Genomic DNA, 22,976 nt, shown 5'->3' on the forward strand with positions numbered 1-22,976 from the left:
AGGCACCTTAACAGGCTTTTGACATAGCATCTTTTGAAAGGCTCTTATCATTAAATACAGTCACATTGTAAGGATGTAAGGGTTAAGCTTCAGTATACAAATTTTGAGGAAACAAAATTCTGCCCCAAGCACTCTTCAATGTTCTCCTTAAGCTAAACTCCTCTTACAAACAAAATTTTCTTCTCCTGTCAAATACATTCCTGACCACATTATTATCTTACCGATTATCTTTCAATAAATTCCACTCTTTCCAAAGAAAAGTGTTAGTCGCTCAGTCGTATCCGACTCTTTGCAACCCTATGGACTGTAGCCCGCCAGGCTCCTCTGTCCATGGGATTCTCCAGACAAGAATGCTGGAATGGGTTGCCATTTCCTCCCCCAGGGGATCTTCCCAACCTAGGGATTGAACCTTGGTCTCCTGCATTGAAGGCAGATTCTTTACCATCTGAGCCACGAAGAAAGCCTGCTATTTCCAAAGAGAAGTTCAAATGTATAGCTTGACACCTCATGTCCTTCTATTTCCAGCCTACCTTTGCAATCATAATATCATAATATCATCTTTACATCTGATCTGCCAAACAACTACAAGAATTTGTCTAATTTCTACCCCAGCAGAAACATCTGCTCTCATGATTTTGCTTATCACTACTCCCTACTCAAATGCTAACTCTTTGACCAAATATGTCTTAGCCCTTCTTTATAGGGGATATCCTCACAGAACATCTCTACCCCTGTTGTTTGGGAGCAGTCTCTAATATCTGTAATATCACTCAAAATCCCATAAGTGTTTGTGGAATGGCTGTTCCCTAGTTCCTGATATATGCAGTTAGGGTGGGCTGACCATAGACCTTATCACCTCAGGTATTGGCACATGACTGAAGTCTTTCCAATGATTGTATTCCAGCTCTCAGGCTATAGGTATTATTCAAAGAAAACACATTTATCTAATGAGCACTAAACCTAGGACTTCTAGGATACTAGAGAACAAGGAACTCTTTTAATTGAGGTTGTAAAATTAACAAAAATAAACCTGGGCTGTTGCCACTTTGTCACTCAAGTGGGATAAATAAAAATAATTTAAACCCTGGAAATAGTTTGGTTGAACCGCAGAACATCAGTAATACAGAGAAATTTTAAATGCTACCAGAGGGAATATCAGAGAAGGCAATGGCAGCCCACTCCAGTACTCTCGCCTGGAAAATCTCATGGATGGAGGAGCCTGGTAGGCTGCAGTCCATGGGGTCCCTACGAGTCGGACACGACTGAGTGACTTCACTTTCACTTTTCACTTTTATGCATTGGAGAAGGAAATGGCAACCCATTCCAGTATTCTTGCCTGGAGAATCCCAGGGACGAGGGAGCCTGGTAGGCTGCCGTCTATGGGGTCGCACAGAGTCGGACATGACTGAAATGACTTAGCAGCAGCAGCAGCAGCAACAGAGGGAATATATTATTTAGAAAGGTATGACAATTAGACTAACAGCAGACTTTTCATCAGAACAATAGAGACAAGGGACTTATATCATCAAACAAAAAGAAAAACTATCTAGAACTTTTTTACCAGCTAAAGCAGGAGTAAAAAATAAAGTTAAGAAGTTGTCATGTACATGATAGTTCTTAAAGTTAAGAACTTGTCATGCAACCACAGGCCTAAAAGAAATAACTACTAAAGGATGTACTTTATTCAGAGGAAGTGATCCATAAGTTACAGGAAAGAATGAAAGATAAAATAGTAACAAAAAAAAGTAATTCAGTAACATATGTTCATAAGTCCACTTAATGTGCAACTTAAGTTATATAAAGGGGCTTCCCTTGTGGCTCAGACTGTAAAGAATCTGCCTGCAAATGGGGAAGACCTCGGTTCTATCCCTGGGTCAGGAAGATCCCCTGGAGAAGGGAATAGCTACCTACTCCAGTATTCTTGTCTGGAGAATTCAGTAAAGTATGTTCAGTAAATTATGAACATATGGGAGTTTAATGAAGTATAAAGTATGTTCTGTAAAGTGTGAACATAAAGTATGTTCAGTAAGGTAGTTCAGCGATGTATGTTCATAAGTCTAATTACTGTGCAGCTAAAGTTATATGCATTGATACCAGGGATGGTAATCATGGGAAGACCACTTTGAATTAATGCTTGCTAAGATACAGTGTTTCCAATGACTCATTGGAAAATACCCTGATGCTGTGAAAGATTGAAGGCAGTAGGAGAAGGGGATGACAGAGGATGAGATGGTTGAATAGCATCACCGACTCAATGGACATGAGTTTGAGCCAGCTCCAGGAGTTGGTGATGGACAGAGAAGCCTGGCATTCTGCAGCCCATGGGTTCACAAAGAGTCGGACATGACTGAGCAATTGAACTGAACTGAAGGAATAATGTTATGCCTCCAAATGAACTAGTCAGTTAATAATAATCATGTTTCTGAATATGAATTATTAACAATGAAATTTTCATATATTGCTGATGTGTTAACTGATATATACAGCCACTTGAGAAAACTGGCAATATTCTACTAACACTAAGTCTATACACACTCTATGATCTAGCAATTTCTATCTAACATAAATTGACATGTTTTTAAAATATAAAAGAACAATAATGTTCAGAGAAACATAATTTTTTATTTATTTATTTTTTAATTGGAGTGCAATGGCTTTAAAATGTTGTATTATTTTCTGTTGTACAATGGGAATTGGCTACAAGTATACATATATGTCCTCCCTCCTAAGCCTCCTCCCATCCTCTTAGGTCATCACAGAGCACTGAGCTGAGCTCCCTGTGCTAAATAGCAGGTTCCCACCATTCCCACTACCTACCTATTTTACACATGGTAGTATATATGTGTCAGTGTCAATTTGTTCCACCCTCTCCTTCCCCTACTATATCCACAAGTCTATTCTGCATGTCTGCAACTCTATTCCTGCCCTGCAGATAGATTCATCAGTACCATTTTTCTAGATTCCGTATGTATGCATTAATATATGACATTTGTTTTCTCTTTCTGACTTACTTCACTCTGTCTGACAGATTCTAGGTTCATCCTCATTACTACAAATGACCCAGTTTCAATCCATTTTATAGTTGAGGAATATTTCTCTGTAAATATGTACCACATCTTTTTATCCATTCATCTGTCAATGAACATTTAGTTTGCTCCCATGTCCTGGCTATTGTAAAATATTGCTGCAATATTGTGGCATTTTGAATTATGGTTTTCTCAGAGTATATGCCCCGTAGTGGTATTGCTGGGTCATATGGCAGTTTTAGTTTTAGTTTTTTAGGGAACTTTCATACTGTTTTCCATAGTGGTTGTGTCAATTTGCATTCTCATCAACAGTGCAAGAGGGTTCCCTTTTCTCCCCACCCTCTCTAGCATTTATTGTTTGTACTTTTTTTTTGATGTTGGCCATTCTGACCGGTGTGAGGTGATACATCATTGTAGGTTTGATTTGCATTTCTCTAATAATGAGCAACTTTCCCTGGTGGCTCAGTGGTAAAGAATCTGCCTACCAATGCAGGAGACATTGGTCTGGGAAGATCCCATGGAGAAGGAAATGACCACCCACTCTGGTATTCTTGCCTGAATAATCTCCTCAGACAGAGGAACATGGAGGGGTACAGTCCAAGGAGTCACAAAGAGTTGGACACAACTGAGTGCCTAAACAACAACAGCAACAACAATAATGAGCAATGTTGAGCATCTTTAGTGTGGTTGTTGGTCGTCTGTATGTCTTCTGTGGAGAAATGTCTGTTTAGGTCTTCCACCCATTTTTTATTAGGTTGTTTGTTTTATTTTTTATATTAAGCTGCTGTTTGTTTTATTTTTTATATTAAGCTGCATGAGATGCTTTTATATTTTGGAGATTAATCCTATGTCAGTTGCTTCATTTGCAAATATTTCCTCCCATTCTGGAGGTGTCTTTTCATCTTGTTTATTTTTTCCTTTGCTTTGCTAAAGCTTTTAGGTTTATTTAACTCCCATTTGTTTATTTTTGTTTTTATTTTTGTTACTCTAGGAGGTGGTTCAAAAAGGATGTTGCTGCAGTTTTTGTCATAAAGTGTTCTGCCTATGTTTTCTTCTAAGAAAAATACTATTTATTTTTAAAAAATCCAAGTAAGCCTAAGTCTGTCCATAGGTAAATGGATAAATTGTGCTATATTTGTATAATTATTACACATGTATCAGAATAAATAAATTAATAATGAATGTAATAGTGTGGTTGAATCTCATAGATACTATGTTAAATGACAGAAGTCAAACAGTAAAGAGTACATACTAGAAGACTGTATTTGTACAGAGTTTAAGGATAGCTAAAACTAATTATGTCCCAACCATATTAACTTTAAGTGGCAGGTAGAAACTGGAAGGGAGCACAAAATAGCTTCTAGTGTTCTGCGTGCCAAGTTGCTTCACTGATGTCTCACTCTTTGCAACCTTATGGACTGTAGCCTGCTAGGCTCCTCCGTCCATGGGGATTCTCCAGGCAAGAACACTGGGGTGGGTTGCCATGTCCTTCTCCAGGGGAATCTTCCTAACCCAGGGATCGAACCTGTGTCTCTTAGATCTCCTGCATTGACAGACAGATTCTTCATCATTAGTGTCACACAGACCCTAGTGTTCTAGGAATGTTCTACTTCTTCATCCACATGCTGGTTATGTATATGTTCACTTCACGACATTTAATGAGATGTTTCACTTATTTTGTTTGTGCAAGTTGGGCTTCTCTGATGATTCAGTGGGTAAAGAATCCACCTGCAACGCAGGAGATACATGAGACACAGGTTTGATCCCTGGGTTGGGAAAATCCCCTGGAGGAGGGAAATGGCAACCCACTCCAGTAATCTTGCCTGGGCAATCCCATGGACAGAGGAGCCTGGCAAGCTATCGCCCATAAGGTCACAAAGAGTCAGACAGAACTGAGCAACTATGAGTCAGACATGACTAAGCAGCTAAGCACTCACATATGTACAAGTCAAAGTGTTTTATGTTCTAATAACAAAAATATAGAAATAACCATTTAAATATAATTAAATCTGAAACTACCAAGCCTAAAGGAAATAAAGGAAGTTTATAAAACTATCCATTTAATAGAAAGCAATAAATAAGCATACCAATAAAGTATTTTGTAAGAGACTGTATGATTTATTCACTTATATGACAGATATTTACAGAGCACCTACCAGGTTCTAGGAACTGTTATAAATATGGAGGATTCATATCATGGAATGGAAATATAAAGTGCCAGAGGGAGAGAGTATCTATAGTAAGGTGGCCAGGGAAAGATTCAATAAATAGATGGCATTATAAAAAGACTCTAAGAGATGAAGTTTCAAATCCAAAATAAGATAGTACCAAAAAGAGAAAGTGGCAACTGTGAAAGTCCTGCTAGAGTTAGCTACACAAATCCAAAGGACAGAGGCAGATAAGTGTGACTGAGCAGAGTGAGGATGAGAATATTGAAGCAGAGTGAGAATAAAAGCCAAATTATATAGGGCTCTGGAGGGAGTTGTTGAGAGAATGCATGTGGGGAATAAAAGGAAAGGAAACCAGCTTTAAGGTTGTCAGCCTAAGGAAATGGAAAATAGAGTTACCATTTACTGGCATAAGACATACTGTGGAAGAAACAAATATGTCGATAAGGACAATAAATATAAATGGATTAAACTCTGTTGTTAAAAGAAAGAGTTAATGGATTTATTCATTTGATATGTATGCTATTCTTACCTATATGAATGGGTATATATTTCTGAGATAATATATGTAAATGTATTTCTCTCCTTTAAATGTCAAGTTTCTTGCACTTTTCTAGGAGAGTCTCTTGAGGCAAAGAGACATTTTATAACACTGTAATATATGCAAACAATGCAGGGTATCTAATTAGATGACAAGAGCAGTTTAAAGAAACTTTTGGGAGTAATTTATCTTTGAACCCCTTTTGTTATGGTTTTTATAAGCTCATAATGCAATGTAATTCAGAACCGTCAGGTTAGTAAGTCCTTAATATTAATACATGCTTGGTATTATTGTTGTTGTTTATTTTATTATTGTTCATTCTTCATAAACACACTAAAATCACAAGGTTCTGCGCTAATTATTATACTGAAACCTAGCAATAAGAATGAAATAGTCACCCTCAGCTACTTTGTATAGAAAGAGTAGACGTAAGTACTTTTGATCTACTTAGGTAAACAGTATAGAAAAGAGATTTTTAAACAATGGAACTAAAACTTTTAGTATTTTTTTCCTTCAGGGTTTAAGAGAGGATGGTTGTGTTACTTATATTTCTCAGTTCGTGTCACAATATCAGGCTTAAGAACAATTTCTTTTATTCTCGTTCCCCACTCTAATTCCCCTTTCTGTTCCCTGGTAACCATTTTATTTCAGATTTGTTCCCATATTTATATGCGTTCTTAAGAAGTTCATATTAATGTTTTTTTTTCCTCTGCAGGTATACTCAATTTACATTAATGGAATTGTGCTGTAGATCATATTGTTTTGTATTTTCTCACTCATCACTCTTTTCAAGATCTTTCTATGTTACTCGAGGTATGTACTTCACTGCATTTAACTACTGGTTAGAATTTATTGCAGACACAGTGCCCTACTCATGTCCTCTATTCTTATTCTATCAGTGTACATCTGTGAACTTCCAAATATCTGCACTGTACCTGCATTCCATTGCCTATGGGCTTTCTCTGGCCACCAGAGACCATACTGCTGCCCACTGTATGCCTGAAGAGGTAAGGACATTATGCTTCTTGAAAACAACTCTCAATCAATGACCAGAGTTGGTGTATAAATTCTCCAGCAACCTCTTCTCTTAGCTGTATGGTATTCTAGGCCAACCTCCAGGGTTTCCCTAAATGTTAAGCTTCAGGGGCTAGTTCTTAAATTGATGATTCATTCTCTTTATTGGCTGCTGTCTTCCCATTCATTTGGCACTTCTCTGCTCTCCTACTTGTTTCTTACACATCCCCAGAAAGTGTCTCCGTCCCATGGTCTGCATCTAGGTGATCCCAAACTAAGAGAGTATTTCATTCACTTCATTATATTGTACTATCACCCTAGTGATGGACTTTAGTTATGAACTTCAGATAACTTCCTACTCAACACAATATAATAAGTGTTTTCAGAGAAGTCCCCTTACTGACATATGTGTTAAGTTTGTTGGGTTGTGCAGCTCCTATGTAAATAGACTAGGAACTTCTAGATTTCTCTCCAAAGTGATGCACATGATTTTCTAGATAGCCTCATGTTGGCCAGCCCTACTTTACACAGTTGATAAGTGTTTGAAACTTACTGATAGTTTAGTTTGAATTTTTCTAATACTAAGCTTTTTCATAAGCTTTAGGTCTCCTGTGAATTGTCTGATCAGATCCTTTTCTTATTTTTCTAATTCCATTCAGGACTTTCTTGCATTCTTGAAATCAATTTATTGAATTGAGAAATTGTAGATATCATCTCCTAGTCTATCATTTGTTAACTTTTTGGATAGTATCAAGTTTTGAATGGAAATCCTTAATTTTGGCCAATTATTACATTAATCTATTATTTTCTCTGTAATAAGGCTTTGTTGGTGTTGTATAAGTAACCCTTTCTCACTCCTAGGTCATAAAGATACTCTCCTAAATTATCATCTATTACCTTTAGAGTATATTTCACATGTTTGTGTTTAGTTCTTTGAGTCATCCTTATTTATGGCCTTAAAAATTCCTAAATATTTTAATATAGCTATACAGATTAACTGCACATTATTAAAGAAAAATGCAAAATAAATGAGAATCAACAGCAGCACAAATTGTTCTCAATGCTTCCATGAGCACAGCATTTGAATCACTCTTCTTCCTCTCTGAAGGCCACAGTTCTAAGCTTAAGTTATGCCAAACTGCTAGAGGACATTCTTGTTTCCCTAGTTCTGATCCTGCTGCTAGGTGAATCTCTCTTAAAAAGGACACTTTTTTCTTTCACAAACTTGGAGATGCTGCATTACACATTTTGACTATTTTTTCCTCTGTTGCCTCAAACGGAGCAACTGGCGTCTTTCTGATATTCCTCTGAAGTGCAAACTGTTTCCAAACAAAGAAAATGAGCTTTGCTTGCTCTCCTTGGGTGAGCCCATCAGAAAAGCTTGGCTCTGGGGGTGTCCCACAGAGCACAGGATTCCCACCTATGCCTACCCTGCTGATTCTGTGGGACCATTGAATCTCCTCTATTTGCAAATCTATACTTTTACCAGTAGGAAAAAAAAAAAAAAAGATATAGCCTCCTGAGCAATTGGTTGTCTTTGCTTTCATGGAGTTTACCTCAGCCTATTTCTTTCTGTTAAGAGAAATAAATACTTTTCAGAGCTTGATTGTAAAGAGCTATAATCTTCTTTCAAACATCCTACTAGATTTCAAGATAGACCAGCCAGGATATACCAATAAATAGTGCAATACCCTTATACAAGCTTGAAATTGTAGGGTAGCCTAGGGTGTTTCAGTTCAGTTCAGTTCAGTTGCTCAGTCATGTCTGACTCTTTGCGACCCCATGAACCACAGCACGCCCCCTGTCCATCACCAACTCCTGGAGTCCACCCAAACCCATGTCCATTGATTCGGTGATGCCATCCAACCATCCCATCCTCTGTCGTCCCCCTTCTCCTCCTGCCCTCAATCTTTCCCAGCATCAGGGTCTTTTCAAATGAGTCAGCTCTTCACATCAGGTGGCCAAAGTATTGGAGTTTCAACTTCAACATCAGTCCTTCCAATGAACACCCAGAACTGATCTCCTTTAGGATGGACTGGTTGGATCTCCTTGCAGTCCAAGGGACTCTCAAGAGTCCTCTCCGACACCACAGTTCAAAAGCATCAATTCTTCAGCGCTCAGCTTTCTTTATAGTCCAACTCTCACATCCATACATGACCACTGGAAAAACCATAGCCTTGACTAGACAGACCTTTGTTGACAAAGTAATGTCTCTGCTTTTTAATATTCTGTCTAGTTTGGTCATAACTTTCATTCCAGGGAGTAAGCATCTTTTAATTTCATGGCTGCAATCACCATTAAACACCAGGGTGTTTAATATGGATGTTTTTATTCTTTAGTAACACAATATATATAAAACAAAACAGCAGATAGTTAGAAAGTTAGAATTCAGAATTACACTTAAGTACTGGATGGGAGGTCTTCACTGGTAGCTCAGCTGATAAAGAATCTACCTGCAGTGCAGAAGACCCCAGTTCAGTTCCTAGGTTGGGAAGATCCCCTGCAATAGGGATAGACCACCCACTCCAGTATTCTTGGGCTTCCCTGGTGGCGCAGTCAGTAAAGAATCTGCCTACAATGCAGGAGACCTGGGTTTGATCCCTGGGCTGGGAAGATCTTCTGGAGAAGGTCATGGTAACCCACTCCAGTATTCTTGCCTGGAGAATCCCCATGGACAGAGGAGCCTAGCAGGCTACAGTCTATGGGGTTGCAAAGGGTCGAACAGGACTAAGCAAAGCACAGTACAGCACTGGATGGGAATTTAATCCTCACCTACTTAAATCCATCAAATCAGGGTTATAGTGAGAATCACTGTGCATGCTAAGTTGCTTCAGTTATGTCCAGATCTTTGCGACCCTATGGACTGTAGCCCACCAGACTCCTCTGTACATGGGATTCTGCAGGCAAGAATACTGGAGTGGGCTGCCATGTCCTCCAACAGTGGATCTTCCCCAACCCAGGTATTGAACCTACATCTCTTTTGTCTTTTGTACTGACAGGCAGGTTCTTTACCACTAGCACCACCTGGAAAGCCTGAGAATCACTGTGGGAGTGATTAAATATTTTTTTAAAAATTAATACATGTTTATTTATTAATAAATACTTGATAAATATGTATTTATTAAAATACATATTTTGACCACCAGTACTACAGATTCTGATTCAGTCGGGGATTTTGTTGGAGACTAGCCAGTGCAAACCACTCATGTTATAAATGAGAAAACACCAGTTAATAAAATATACCCTATAGCAGCACTGATAACTCCCTATTCAACACCCTTTCTAGCTTTCTTCCTCACTTTCAGTCACAACACTTTTATTTGTCAGTCTCTCACACGTAAAGGTCATGATGTGACACAGTCCTAGTCAATGAGAAGTAACAGAAACTTCTGATACAGTGTCTGAGGAAAAAAAAAATCTTGAAATATGACAAATTTTGGCTTGTTAATCTGATTTTCTTTTCCCTTCTTTCATTTTTTATCCTTTTTACAATGGACCCTTCTCTCTTTTCTTGCTTGGAACATAATTGTGATGGCGATAGATCCAGCATCCATTAAATGAGGATGAGAATAAGCTCTAAACTGTAAACTAAACAGAAAGACAGATGTCTTGATGCCTGATGACATAATGATGCTAACAGCCATGGACAGACTGCTCCTCAAATTCTTGTTATATCAGACTCACAGGTGAACGCAGTTTCTCTTAATTATAGACATTTATTTCCTTTGTGAAATTATACATGTGCCTGTATAGGCATTTGTGCATACGTTATGTATGGACACATAGGCCGACACGTAAATAATACAATAAGTGGACCGGAGCTGCAGTCAACTGTACCAAAAGAAACCAAAACATAAACTTCCATAAAGAATCAGGGACTATCAGACAGAGGTGAATGAGGGAAACTATATTAGTAAAACTTTTGGTAGTTGCAAGTAATAGAAAGACAATTAAAATTTGCCTTTCAAGAATGAGCTTGTTTAAACCATGATTTGATCCAAGATCTTATATAATGTCATCAGGTTACTGTCTGTCCCTCTCACTTTTTCAGCCTGCTTTCCTCTATACTTTGGCACACAACCTTTCAAAGGATCAAAGATGGAAAACAACAACTTCTTACATACATCTACTAAGTTAAAAATCTAAGGAAAATAGAATATGCCTCTATTTTTCCTAATAGTTCCAGGAAAATGCTTGTGACTAAGCTGTATCATGACTAAGCTCAATTAGGTCATGTTCACATGCCTGAACAAATAACCATAGCCATCATAATAAAGTCATCTGACTTGGTAGGTATGGAATCAATTGACCTTACCCAAGCAAAACATACTGAGAGTAAAGAAGGAGTTGTGTAAAAAGAGAAGTACAGTATTGTCATCATGAAGAGCTTGTGAGGGGAAATGGGGTGGAGATTGACACTGGGCATATTTTTTTTTTTAAAAAGCAGATGTCCATCACATGATCATTCTGTCATAAGCCGAGGATAAATAAGATGGCCATGGATGATTTAGTCCACCAAGGTTCCACCCAGTACCTCTTCTCAAATGGTACTAGTTCTTATAATTCTGGAATTCTAGTTGTAGTTTACGATTGTAAAATATGAACTTCCAACCTTTGAGGATAATGATTGGAATATGCATCAGAAATACCAGACCTTAAATAGAAGGGAAATGCTCAGACTTATCTTTCTTAATATATTTTTCAACATGATGATCTTATCGACTTCCAAGGTGGTAAAGGATAAGAGATAAGAATCTAAGATACCAGGCTAAAATTACATATGTATCTGTGTATGTGTGTGTCCAAATAAAATAAAAATATGCTAATGGATATATATGTGTATAAAATCCGTGAGCATAAAATATCAGTAATTAATCTACCATGCTATCTCTAGCAACTACCACAGAGCCTGAAAAACAGTAAAAACTGAATAAACATGTGATGGGTGAATGAACAAGTCAATGAAAGAAACTGAGGCTGTTTATCTTTATCTGATCTCTCCAGATTATGTAGGTGATATAAGCACGCAGGAAAACAACTTATAAAGTTTACTTTGGCAAGTGAGAGCTCTGTATTCCTCACTCAAACCCTGACTCAGCTGACAAGATACTGTAAATAAATCAACTTAAAGGTTTTGTCTTTTTTAAACTTGGGAGACACAGGGGTAAACAAAAACATTTATCAAATACAAAGTCATAAATATCTAGGTAGCTGTATTTTGCATTAATAACTCAATCCAACCTTATCATTATAATGCTTGAATAAGTTCAATAGGAACATGGAATCTATAAAAAGGCAGAAAAGAAATAGCAAAGCAAGATATTGTAAATATAAATGGACAGTGCATCCTTTAATAATTATATTTCTCACCAGGGTCACATGAAAGACAATAATATATACAGGAAAATATACACTTGTCCAACATTCCAAAGGACAATGTATTACCATCACTTCCAATTCATCCTTCCAAGTAAGAATTACAGTTATACACATAACTGCTCTGCTTCCTCTGGAATGCTTAGTTGCATAATTTTAATATTATTTTCTGTGAACTACTATTTATTTTCCTTATTTTTTATAGATTAATTTCTATTTTCCATTAATTTAAATTTAGAGTTAATTAGGTAGACATAGGGCTTCCCTGGATGGCTCAGTGATAAACAATCCACGAGCAATGCAGAAGATGCAGGAGATGCAGGTTCGATCCCTGGGTCAGAAAGATCTCTTGGAGGAGGGCATGGCAACCCCCTCCAGTATTCTTGCCTGAAGAATCATATAGGCAGAGGAGCCTGGCAGGCTACAGTCCACAGGGTCGCAAAGAGTTGCACCTGACTGAGGATGCATACATGCACGCAGGTAGATCTAAGTTTTAATATGGTAGTTTAGTAACATAAGGAAATCTCATTCTTTTCTATCTCTATCATCACATTGTGATAATTAAATCAGATTTTTATTTCCAGTTATCTCATTTACTAAACCATTGCCTCATGCAAAATGTTTTAAACATGGAGATTTAGAGGATGATGAAATCCAAAAAAATAGAATACTCTTTAAAAAGTAAATATATATAAAAACAAACCAAGTCATTCTTGACCTTCTTAAAGCTAAAAAAAAAAAAAAAGTAAATATATATATATATATATATATATATATACACACACACATATATATCAACAAGGCAAAATTCCAAATGTATTAAAAAGAAAATAAATGTGTCTTTGTATATGTGTGTAAGAAAGATAAAAAAAAAAAGAACAGTCCAAATGTGTTTTCCAGACGAAAGATGATCACCTCTAGGTGATGAAATTATGACTAAGAAGCATATACTTTTTCTATTAAGCTTCTTTGTTTTCCTCCCTTTTTTGGTAAAAAGTAAAATGTTTACCATGAAAAAAGACAACATTTATACTGTTATATAATATGGTGAACTGAAAGTTGCTCACTCGTGTCCAGCTCTTTGCAATCCCATGGACTATAGCCTGCCAGACACCTCTGTCCATGGAATTCTCCAGGCAAGGGTACTGGAGTGTTTGCTATGCCCTCTTCCAGGAGATTTTCCCCACCCAGGGATTGAACCCTGGTCTCCTGCATTGCAGGCAAATTCTTTACCATCTGAGCCACCAGGGAAGCGGCAAAGATCAAACTGAATGACATTAGAGACCAACAAACTGTGGAAAATTCTTAAAGAGATGAGAAAACCAGACCCCCATATCTGTCTCCTGAGAAATCTATATGCACGCATGTCAAGAAGCAACAGAACAGACATGAAACAACTGACCGGTTCAAAATTGTGAAAGGAATACAACAAGGCTGTATATTGTCACTCTGCTTATTTAACTTATATGCAGAGTACATCATGCAAAATGCCAAGCTGGCTAAATTACAATCTGAAATCAAGATTGCTAGGAGAAATATAAACAACCTTACATATACAGATGATAACACTCGAATGGCAGACAGTGAACAGGAACTAAAAAGCCTCTTTATAAGGGTCAACAAGGAGAGTGAAAAAGCTGGTTTGAAGCTCAGCATTAAAAAAATGAAGATCCTGGCAAATGAAGATCCCATTATTTCATGGCAAATCAAAGGTGAGAAAGTAGAAACAGTAAAAGACTTTTATTTTCTTGGACTCTAAAATCACTGCAGATGGTGACTGCAGCCATGAAATTAAAAGACATGCTCCTTGGAAGGAAAGCTATGGCAAACCAAGACAGCATATTAAAAAGCAGACATTACTTAGCCAACTAAGGTCCATCTAGTCAAAGCTATGATTTTTCCAGTAGTCATGTATGGATGTGAGAGTTGGACCATAAAGGAGGCAGGACACAGAAGAATTGATGCTTTTGAATTGTGATGTTGGAGAAGACTTGAGAAGACTGCAAGATCAAACCAATCAATCCTAAGGGCAGTCAACCCTGAATATTCATTGGAAGGACTGATGCTGAAGATGAAGCTCCAATATTTTGGACACCTGATGCAAAGAGCCAACTCGTTGCAAAAGATCCTGATGCTGGGAAAGACTGAGGGCAAGAGGCAAAGGGGCCACAAAGGTTGATATTGTTGGATGGCATCACTGACTCAATGGACATGAGTTTGAGCAAACTCCAAGAGGTAGTGAAGTACAGGAAAGCCTGATGTCCTGCAGTCCATGCAGTTGTAAAGAGGAGGACATGACTTAGTGTTGAACAACCACAATAGGAAACCAGTTCTGGTGCCAAAAAGGTTGGGGACTGCTGGTATAAGGGCCTCTTTGATCTCCTGAATGATGAGTGGCAAGTCTAGACAGCAGGTATGTGCTGAACTCTCTAGGCATAGGGACCAGAGGAAGGACCTGAAACACCAACTTGAAGGATTATATAATATCATCATATAAAGTGTTAACATATAATCATTTCAGCAAATCCTCCTAGGGTTCTAACCAATAATTCTAGACTTGGCAATTTTAGAGAGAAAGGAAGCATGTCATTTCTAAGCTTAAGCGCCTACAGAACCAGTTACAATAGAAACCATGTACCAGGCACCACCTTAGATGGTTTACATGAATTGCATTATATAATGCTCACAACAACTATGAAGGTGAAGTGTAATCTGTCTCATTATTTAAATGAGGAAGTTGCAGCTCAGGAGGCATGTCCCAGATCATAGAGATAGAAAGAGAGGGAATACAATTCTGTCTCACTCCAAGACGAATGCTTGTGACTACCATTCTTCATGGCAGTAGATATGTTTAGAGGGCTATAGGTATCACTTTACCCTGAGTGCTGGATTACAGGAAAATTTTCCTTTGCAAAGTCCACCTCACCCTCAGGAGACATTTTACCAGGGTTGATCCCCTAAATCTATTTCAACTCTAAAGTTTATCAACTCAGCCTATTAACCACTGTTGGATTTTTATATTATTGTAGTAATGTTATTTCTAAGACACAGTCAGTTTCTGGTTTCAAATCCAAGAAAAGGGGAAAGGTGAGTGAAACAAAGCTATAGAATATCAGAGGAAATAAAAGAAGAAGAAGAAGAAGAAAAAAAAAAGAATACCAGAGGAAAGACATGAACCAAATATTGGATTTATAGAAAAAGAAATCTTAAAAGGAAACTCCATGGAGACTATGAGTCTACAACCTAGTCTGACAGTTTTATGTTGTGCCGTAATTCAACATAATGAAGAAATGCAGGGACTAAGGTGTTCATATTACAGTATTCATGAATAATAAAATCATCTTCATCTTAGCTGGTCACATATCCTATTTAAATTATTTTATGTCCTTCCAAATGGTGAGATTGGCAAGGATTCGATGATGTTAATTTAAAAGCAACTGCTTAACTTGCTTAAGATTTAAATAATTTCTGTTTTGAGAGAATGAAAAAACACTGCTGACTAAATCAAGAAAGGAAGACATTTATACAGGCCTGAAACATCACAGAAAAGATTGTATTCTAGTTAATACTTCATGTAACAATTCAAATTTTAAGGGAGTTGGCTCTGTGTTTAGAGCACTATTTTGTCTATTTTATATAGAAAGTAGTATATTTAGCTGCTAAAATACTAGTGCTGTCTAAACGTCCTAGCATCCCCATCATTGAAGTACATACCCACCAATCTTCCAAAAAATATGTTTATATTAATTTGCCATTGAATAAATGATAAAGCTCGATAAAAGTCAAAACTTTCCTTTCTGAGGTTTGCTTTTCAGATAGAGTAATATTGTGCCATATATTCTAGTATTATTACTTACATACAATTTTCTTTTAGCATGACAATAAAAGGTGAATAATAAGTTTTCTTCTGAGTTGACATCCTCACCACTGAAGATAAACCTAACACACTGTAAAATCACATGTTCCCTAATGTAATAGATTTATTTTCCTGATAGCATTATCTTTCACCTACTTATTTCTTCCATCTTTCCCCCATTATTTTCACTTTGTATACTGTGAGCCAGTCACACTTCATAACTAAACAATCTCTTCCCTTGACAAATCCTTTAACCAAAAAAAGTAAGACCCTTTTTTAAGCTGATCATCATTGGTTCTCTTGGATATGCTGTATATGTGAGTTGTGGCTCAGACTGTAAGGAATCTGCCTGCAATGCAGGAGACCTGGGTTTGATTCTTGGGTCAGGAAGATCCCTGGAGAGGGGAATGGCAACCCACTCCAGTATTCTTACCTGGAGAATTCCATGGACAGAGGAGCCTGAAGGACTGAAGTCCATGGGGTCATAAAGAGTCGGACATGATTGAGCAAATACCATGGACAAATACATGCATCCTACCTAATTACACCTAATCTGGGTTTATTTTGCTTTGTATCTTTTGCCCACTTTGTTTTATATTCTATTGCTTTTAGGCAGAAAGAATGGAAGAAAAACTCACAACTTCCAAAATTTTATACGTATAAACTCTTTTCAGTTTGCCTAACTATTCTGTGAAAATATCCCCTGCCCAGTATCCCCAAATAAAAGTTTAAATCCTCATTTGCCCTCAATAACTCCCTAATTTGTTCATCAAAAACTCTTCTCTTTAAATCATCCAACAACATATACTTCCAGCTACCAAAGTATATAAATAAATACATAAATACACACCTACACACATACATATACATATTACAGTCATCAAACTCACCTCATTTCCTAATGCAACTCATTCCAAATTTATTTCCAGTTTAGATCAATAAAACTCTTTTTGTCACCTAAATCAATAAAATGCAATAAATTTAAAGTTTCCTGCTTATAGTCCAAAAAATTATCCTGTGAAAGATGACAAAGGAGTTTTACTTCACTAGAGAAAGAAACCAATCTCCAAAATAATGTCCTAGGAAATGGTTTTTCCCTGAGATTTTCTTCTTTATTTTTATAAAGGAAAAATAATATAAACAGAGGAGACATTAAAGCAAATCAAATGGTAAGAAGTTTCACATTAGGCACACTTTTCTCTTTCTATTTAAAAAAGGAAAGTAGTTTTATCTTATGCTGTAAATATTCCAGAATATTTTAAAAGGCATTTATTCACCCTCATTTTTTTCTGACATTGTTAGTGTCTTTTCTAGGTTCAGTTATCACTTAAATGATGATAATAATCGTTACTACTCCCAAAGATATATTTAGTAGACATGAAAGAAAACAAATTTTTTAAATGATCTTGAAATAACTGAATCTTGAAACAAATGTTCTTGAAATGATCCTTAAAATAGCTGGACTTACCTGTTTAAAGGAAAATTCAAACCCCCAACAACTTCCTCTAATATTAATTACTTTATACTGGGAAGGTCAATCAATTAATCTCAACTGAAAATACAAACATCTGCTGGAGACGATGTATCCATTGTTTGTGAATAGGTAATATAATATAGACTTTGAAGCAAATAATGATATGTTTAAATCTTTTCTAAACACATAAGAGAAATAAAGATTAGCTTTCATTCTATTATCACAAAATCCAGAAAATCTTCAGAAATATTCAACCCTTTTACTCATTGTGTACAAGAATGAACCTTGTTTTTAGTAACTCTAGTGTTAACAAATTCTAGGATTTGGAGTTGAGCAACCTGAGTTCAAGACCCAATTCTTGGCTGACTGACAAATACCAAATTATTTAATATTTTAGGCCTGCCTCTTCCTGTGTAAAATGGATATGATAGGGTTTTATCAACAGTAAATATTACCATACATGTAAAACACTTAGCACCACCCATTCCTGGCTCCTGACATGTGCTCAGTAAATATGATTTGCTACTGTTGTACATGCTGAGGCCCTGGAACATTTGTTCTTTCTGTCAGATATACAGCAGTTCTACTGGACGTAGTCCAAAAGGTGTGTTCATCTGATCAACCAAACCAGAGCATTAACTGCAATGACAAAAGAAACCTGGTTCTCCCATCCACCATGTTCAACCAGTGATCCTTCTTACCTTTCACACCAACTATGCAAAGTAGATATGATTCAGCCTTATCTTAGACAAAGAAATATATATATAAACATGGTCACACAGCTTGGTAAAGGGAAGAATTTTGACTCCCATGAACTTTCCTTTGCACCATGCTACAAACAAACACATTAAATTGAGAAGTACAAACACACACATTAAGTTGAGAGGAAGGTGGAAGGAACTATCAAACCCTCCCTTTCAACTGATTCATAGACAGACAAGAGGATGGTTTGTCTTTTATATGGTTTCACTCTGTAAAGTTTTTGATGTGAGTGGAACTTGACAAGCCCCTCTGTCAAATTCACAGATGCCTAAGTATCTTGAAGTTTCTCTTAAGCTCCTGTTAAGTGAAGATACTTTTTGGAGAGAATTTATCACGTGATCCTTGAGAAAGAGTTAGTTGACTGATACCTGAGTTTGCATGGCTGACAGAATGGAAGACAGAAGTGGGAAGTGGAAGGGTTGAAAGTGGAAAAAGATGAAAGAGAGGTCCAAGGTAGAGTCCAACACATCAAATGAGAAGATAATCCTAATGTACGAGTACTTATTAGGCAGAAAGAAACATGAACTTTATAATTCATCTTTAGCTTGGCTATAGTAGCCTAATGATTAACTACTCTTGTTGTTACTAAAATCGTCTTATGTGGGAAAAATAGCGAAAAAATTACACTGGCTTAGAGGAAAATAATTCTGCCTTTTAGTCACAGTTCTGCCATTTAGTCCATATGTTGCATGGGGCAAGTTACTACATAGCTCTGATTGAATTTCCACACTTGTAATAATTGCCTTTCCTCCTCACAGTGTTGTTATGAAAGTTAGAGCATATGCTAAAGCTCATGGGAAATAAAATAATCTTGGATAGATACAAATTATCATCATGCAATGACTGCTTAAACAAATATGTAACAGGCAAGTTTTTAATGCAAGGAACTGTTTTACTACAGAGTAACCAAAGGAAGACAAATGTTCCTCTTGGCAAGAATGTCATGTAACAAAATTATTACTAATTACCACTTATCCTTAATCCTCATATAAAAGCAAAATATAGTGCTACTAAGATGGGATTCTAAGACTGTTTTATTTGAACAAAGTCACACATCAATCAGTTCCTAAGCCTGGTGCACTTACCAAGGCATGTGTGCCCCTGGTTTCCACTTCAGATCATGCTCTCATCTATGGGGAGATTCACATTCACCACATTGCATCTCTAAATTGATCTGAACTTGAACTCAGGCCTCAGGTTAATGCAAACTGGGATGGATCCAGTGGGCAAGCTCAGTGTTTGCACACCCTTTCATATTCACAAAGGTTTAATCATTCCTACTTGAGTTTTAGCCTAAAAGAATAATTGAGGAGAAAAACCTATTTTTAAAATTCCAAGGAAAATATGATTAATTGCTATCAAATTGTAACTGTTCTTGTAGTCTGCCGGGCAGATATTTTACTGAGAAAGAGTCTCAGGTGAGTCCCTTGGCTGACACCAGTATATTGCATTTATCAAGGAAGTGAATTCTTCTTCAAAGTATCTTAATCATGAAATCATAAAGCAGTTCCATTCTAGTCTTTCCTCTAGGCTGTCATCATTTCTTCTATCAGTTATATCACCTTACTATGAAGCATAACTTCATTTCTAAAGCGCTGTTATTCAGCTGCCAAAAAGAAATCTAAATTGTAAATATTGTACCTTTTTCTATTTATTTTCTTCTAATAATTTATTTCATTTTAAATATCACAGTCTTTGTCCTTTGCCATCACTACATTTCTTTAATCTGCCACCTTTCTTGGACTCTGCTTGCTTACTTCCATAAATGACATCGGAAAAAAAAAAAAAAAAGGAAAGTTGAATTTGATGTTGGGTCAATGAGGATTTGAATCTTTTATTTACTACCGTAATCACAAAACAGAATTGCTTCCTTCAAATTGCACTCATAAATTATCAGCTATTATGCCTTAGTGTATTGGTGCAGAGGTTGATGCTGACTAAAGTTTTAGAGGAGCAAGAGAACTTGTAATTTATGTGTCACATGTGGTCACAACATAACTACTTGTCACTTGCTTGAGTAGCTACAGAGAGATAGAGAAAAAAAGGGCTAATATACCCATATGGATGCCAAAACTTCCCCTTGCAAATCTTGTGATGTGTCCAAAAACCTAGCAAGTGAGATCTGAGACCAATTTGCTTCTTTAAAGAGCTACTCAGTTTTCAGTTTTCAGCTCCAGAGAACCCAGTTATTTCCCTTTAGGAAACAGAAAATATGAGGCCAAATAATAAGCGTACTCATTTTTAGGCAGAGGAGATTATTGTCCTCCTAAAGCAAATCAGCAAAACAAACCCCATAGACACATGAACAACCATTCATTTAATCCATAAGCAATAGCCTATTTATTCCTTTCCAGAGGAGGAAGGTGAAATTAACTCATGGAATATGGACAAGGGATTATTTAAATCTACTTTTCTCAGTAAGCCCATCATTCAGTGTTTATAAAGACTCTTAGGCCATGGACTGATTATTCACCCTGCAGGTAACTGATCCTTAGGTGTGCAACTCTTTCAAAATAAGGATAACTTATCTGCATTGTAAGTGGGATTATATAGCCATTTATGCTAGCCCCAAGATTAAGTTTTTCAGTAAAAAGTTCACCAAAGTCAACGGTAAAATGACAAGCCACAGAGTGAGAGAATAGAATCATTAGTTCAGAAACAAAGAAACCTTACTCAAAACATAAAAATAAGCCCTCTAAATAAATAAGAACATGACAGATCACCTAGTAGAAAAAAATTGACAAAACAATTGAAAAGGTATTTCATAAGGGATGAAATCCAAATGGCTAATTAACTAATTAAACTCTGCTCACCTCCTTAACAAATTAGAAAATAAATATTGAAATTGCAATGTGCTACCAATATACACCCCTCAAATGGGCAAAAATTTAAAGTATCTGAAAGCAGCAAATGTTTGTGAACACATGAAACATCTGAGAACTCTCATATATTGTTTATAAAACATATTAAATTGTGGAAATAAATTGTACTTTCAAAATAACATTATCTATTAAGGTTGATGATATATGTACCCTGAGTCACGGGACTAGCTATACACTCTAGAAATATACCTTTACATTTGTACCAGGATCTGGTAAGGTCAGTAGCAGCATTAGACATGATATTACCAAACAAGAATAACCCAAATGTCCATCACAATAGGGAGATCCTACAAATTGTAGCATACTCATACAAAAGAAAGCTATATATCACTGAAAATAAATGAGCAACAGCTACACAAGACTGCATCAAAATCATGTCCAGGAGTCATATTGCAAGTATTTATTAATAATAATTGATATGAGATTAGTTTTGAACAAATAGGAAACATGCCAGATATTAATGATTAATACATGTCTGCTGGAAGAATATCAATGAGCACTGGATAAATCTAAAGGAACATCATATTTTTCAAGAGAAAAAATAAATACTTATATAATATTTATGCTATTGTTGCTTAGTTGCTAAGTCATGTCTGACTCTTTTGCAACTACAAAGATTATCGCCCACCAGGCTCCTCTGTCCATGGGATTTGCCAAGCAAGAATACTGAAGTGAGTTGCTCTTTCCTTCTTCAGGGGAACTTCCCGACCCAGGAATCAAACCCACGCCTCCTGTGGCTCTTACATTGGCAGAGTCTTTACCTCTGAGCCACCAGGGAAGCCCATATACTATTTATACTTATTTATAAAGTTGTATGTGTCTATATAAGTGTGTGCTGTGCTGTGCTTAGTTGCTCAGTCATGTTCCACTCTTTGCGGACCCATGGACTGTAGCCCGCCAGGCTCCTCTGTCCATGTAATTCTCTAGGCAAGAATACTGGAGAGGGTTGCCAGGCCCTCTTCCAGGGGATCTTCCCAACCCAGGAATTGAACCTAGGACTCCTGCATTGCAGGTGTATTCTTTATCAGCTGAGCTACCAGGGAAACCCCTATGTAAGTATACTTATATAGGATATATACATATATATTCTATAAAGTTCAGGAACAAATAAAGTTAATTTCATTCTTTAGGGCAGTATCATGATTCATAAAATTAAAAATTAAAGAAAGTAATTTCCACAGAAATCAGGATAGTGGTTACTAAGAAGGGATAGAGTGGGTTAAAAGGTCATAAGACATAGTATTGTATTATATTATATTACATTTTATTATATTATATTATGTTATATTAGTACTCAGGGGCCTTTTAGGGAGCTGTTAATATTCTGTTTATTTAGTAAGTGATGAAAATCATTCACTATATATCTATTTTCATATTTGATATATACATTTTGATGCTGTATATTTATCAGGTATGAAAAAAAATGTATATATATATATATATGGCTTCCAAGATGGTTCACTGGTAAAAATTCACCTGCCAATGTAGGAGACACAGGTTCACTCCCTAGACTGGGAAGATTTCCTGGAGAATGAAATGGAAACCCACTCCAGTGTTCTTGCCTGAAAAATCCCAAGGACAGAGGATCTTGGGCTTGACAGGATATAGTCCATGGAGTCACAAAAGAGTCAGACACAACTTAGTGACTAAAAGAACAACAACATATGTGTGTACACACACACACACATACACACACACACACGTAATAAACACACAAGCAACCAAAATTGAAAACAAAATCATATATATCATTTGTGGGCATTTTCTTCTAGCATTGGGTGGAAACTATTGAATCATGATGCTAAGCTATCATTTGTTTTTTCAAGATTTCCAAAACTGTTAGACAATTCATACAATTATGGTTGTCTTCACATCAT

At 36.6% G+C, this 22,976-nt stretch overlaps 1 protein-coding gene across 3 annotated transcripts in view; it reads left to right on the plus strand.

The window, feature by feature from the left end:
* LOC145520805 (uncharacterized) overlaps positions 1–22,976 on the plus strand; it is a 210,770-nt gene that overhangs the window by 8,193 nt on the left and 179,601 nt on the right. For 2 of the 3 annotated variants that reach the window (XR_014064836.1, XM_081528270.1), the window contains exons 2-3: positions 6,451–6,548; positions 6,635–6,742. Coding sequence is in view for 1 of the 3 variants with exons in the window: in XM_081528270.1 (XP_081384396.1) it covers positions 6,537–6,548; positions 6,635–6,742 (120 nt within the window). In the remaining 2 variants the exon portion in view is untranslated. Of the gene's footprint in view, positions 1–6,450; positions 6,549–6,634; positions 6,743–10,290; positions 11,580–22,976 lie in introns of those variants that run through there. The other variant, XR_014064837.1, reaches the window with a different exon arrangement.

This window comes from Giraffa tippelskirchi, chromosome 9, assembly GCF_054371585.1.
Source record: "Giraffa tippelskirchi isolate mGirTip1 chromosome 9, T2T-mGirTip1v1.2.pri, whole genome shotgun sequence".
Taxonomy (NCBI): domain Eukaryota; kingdom Metazoa; phylum Chordata; class Mammalia; order Artiodactyla; family Giraffidae; genus Giraffa; species Giraffa tippelskirchi.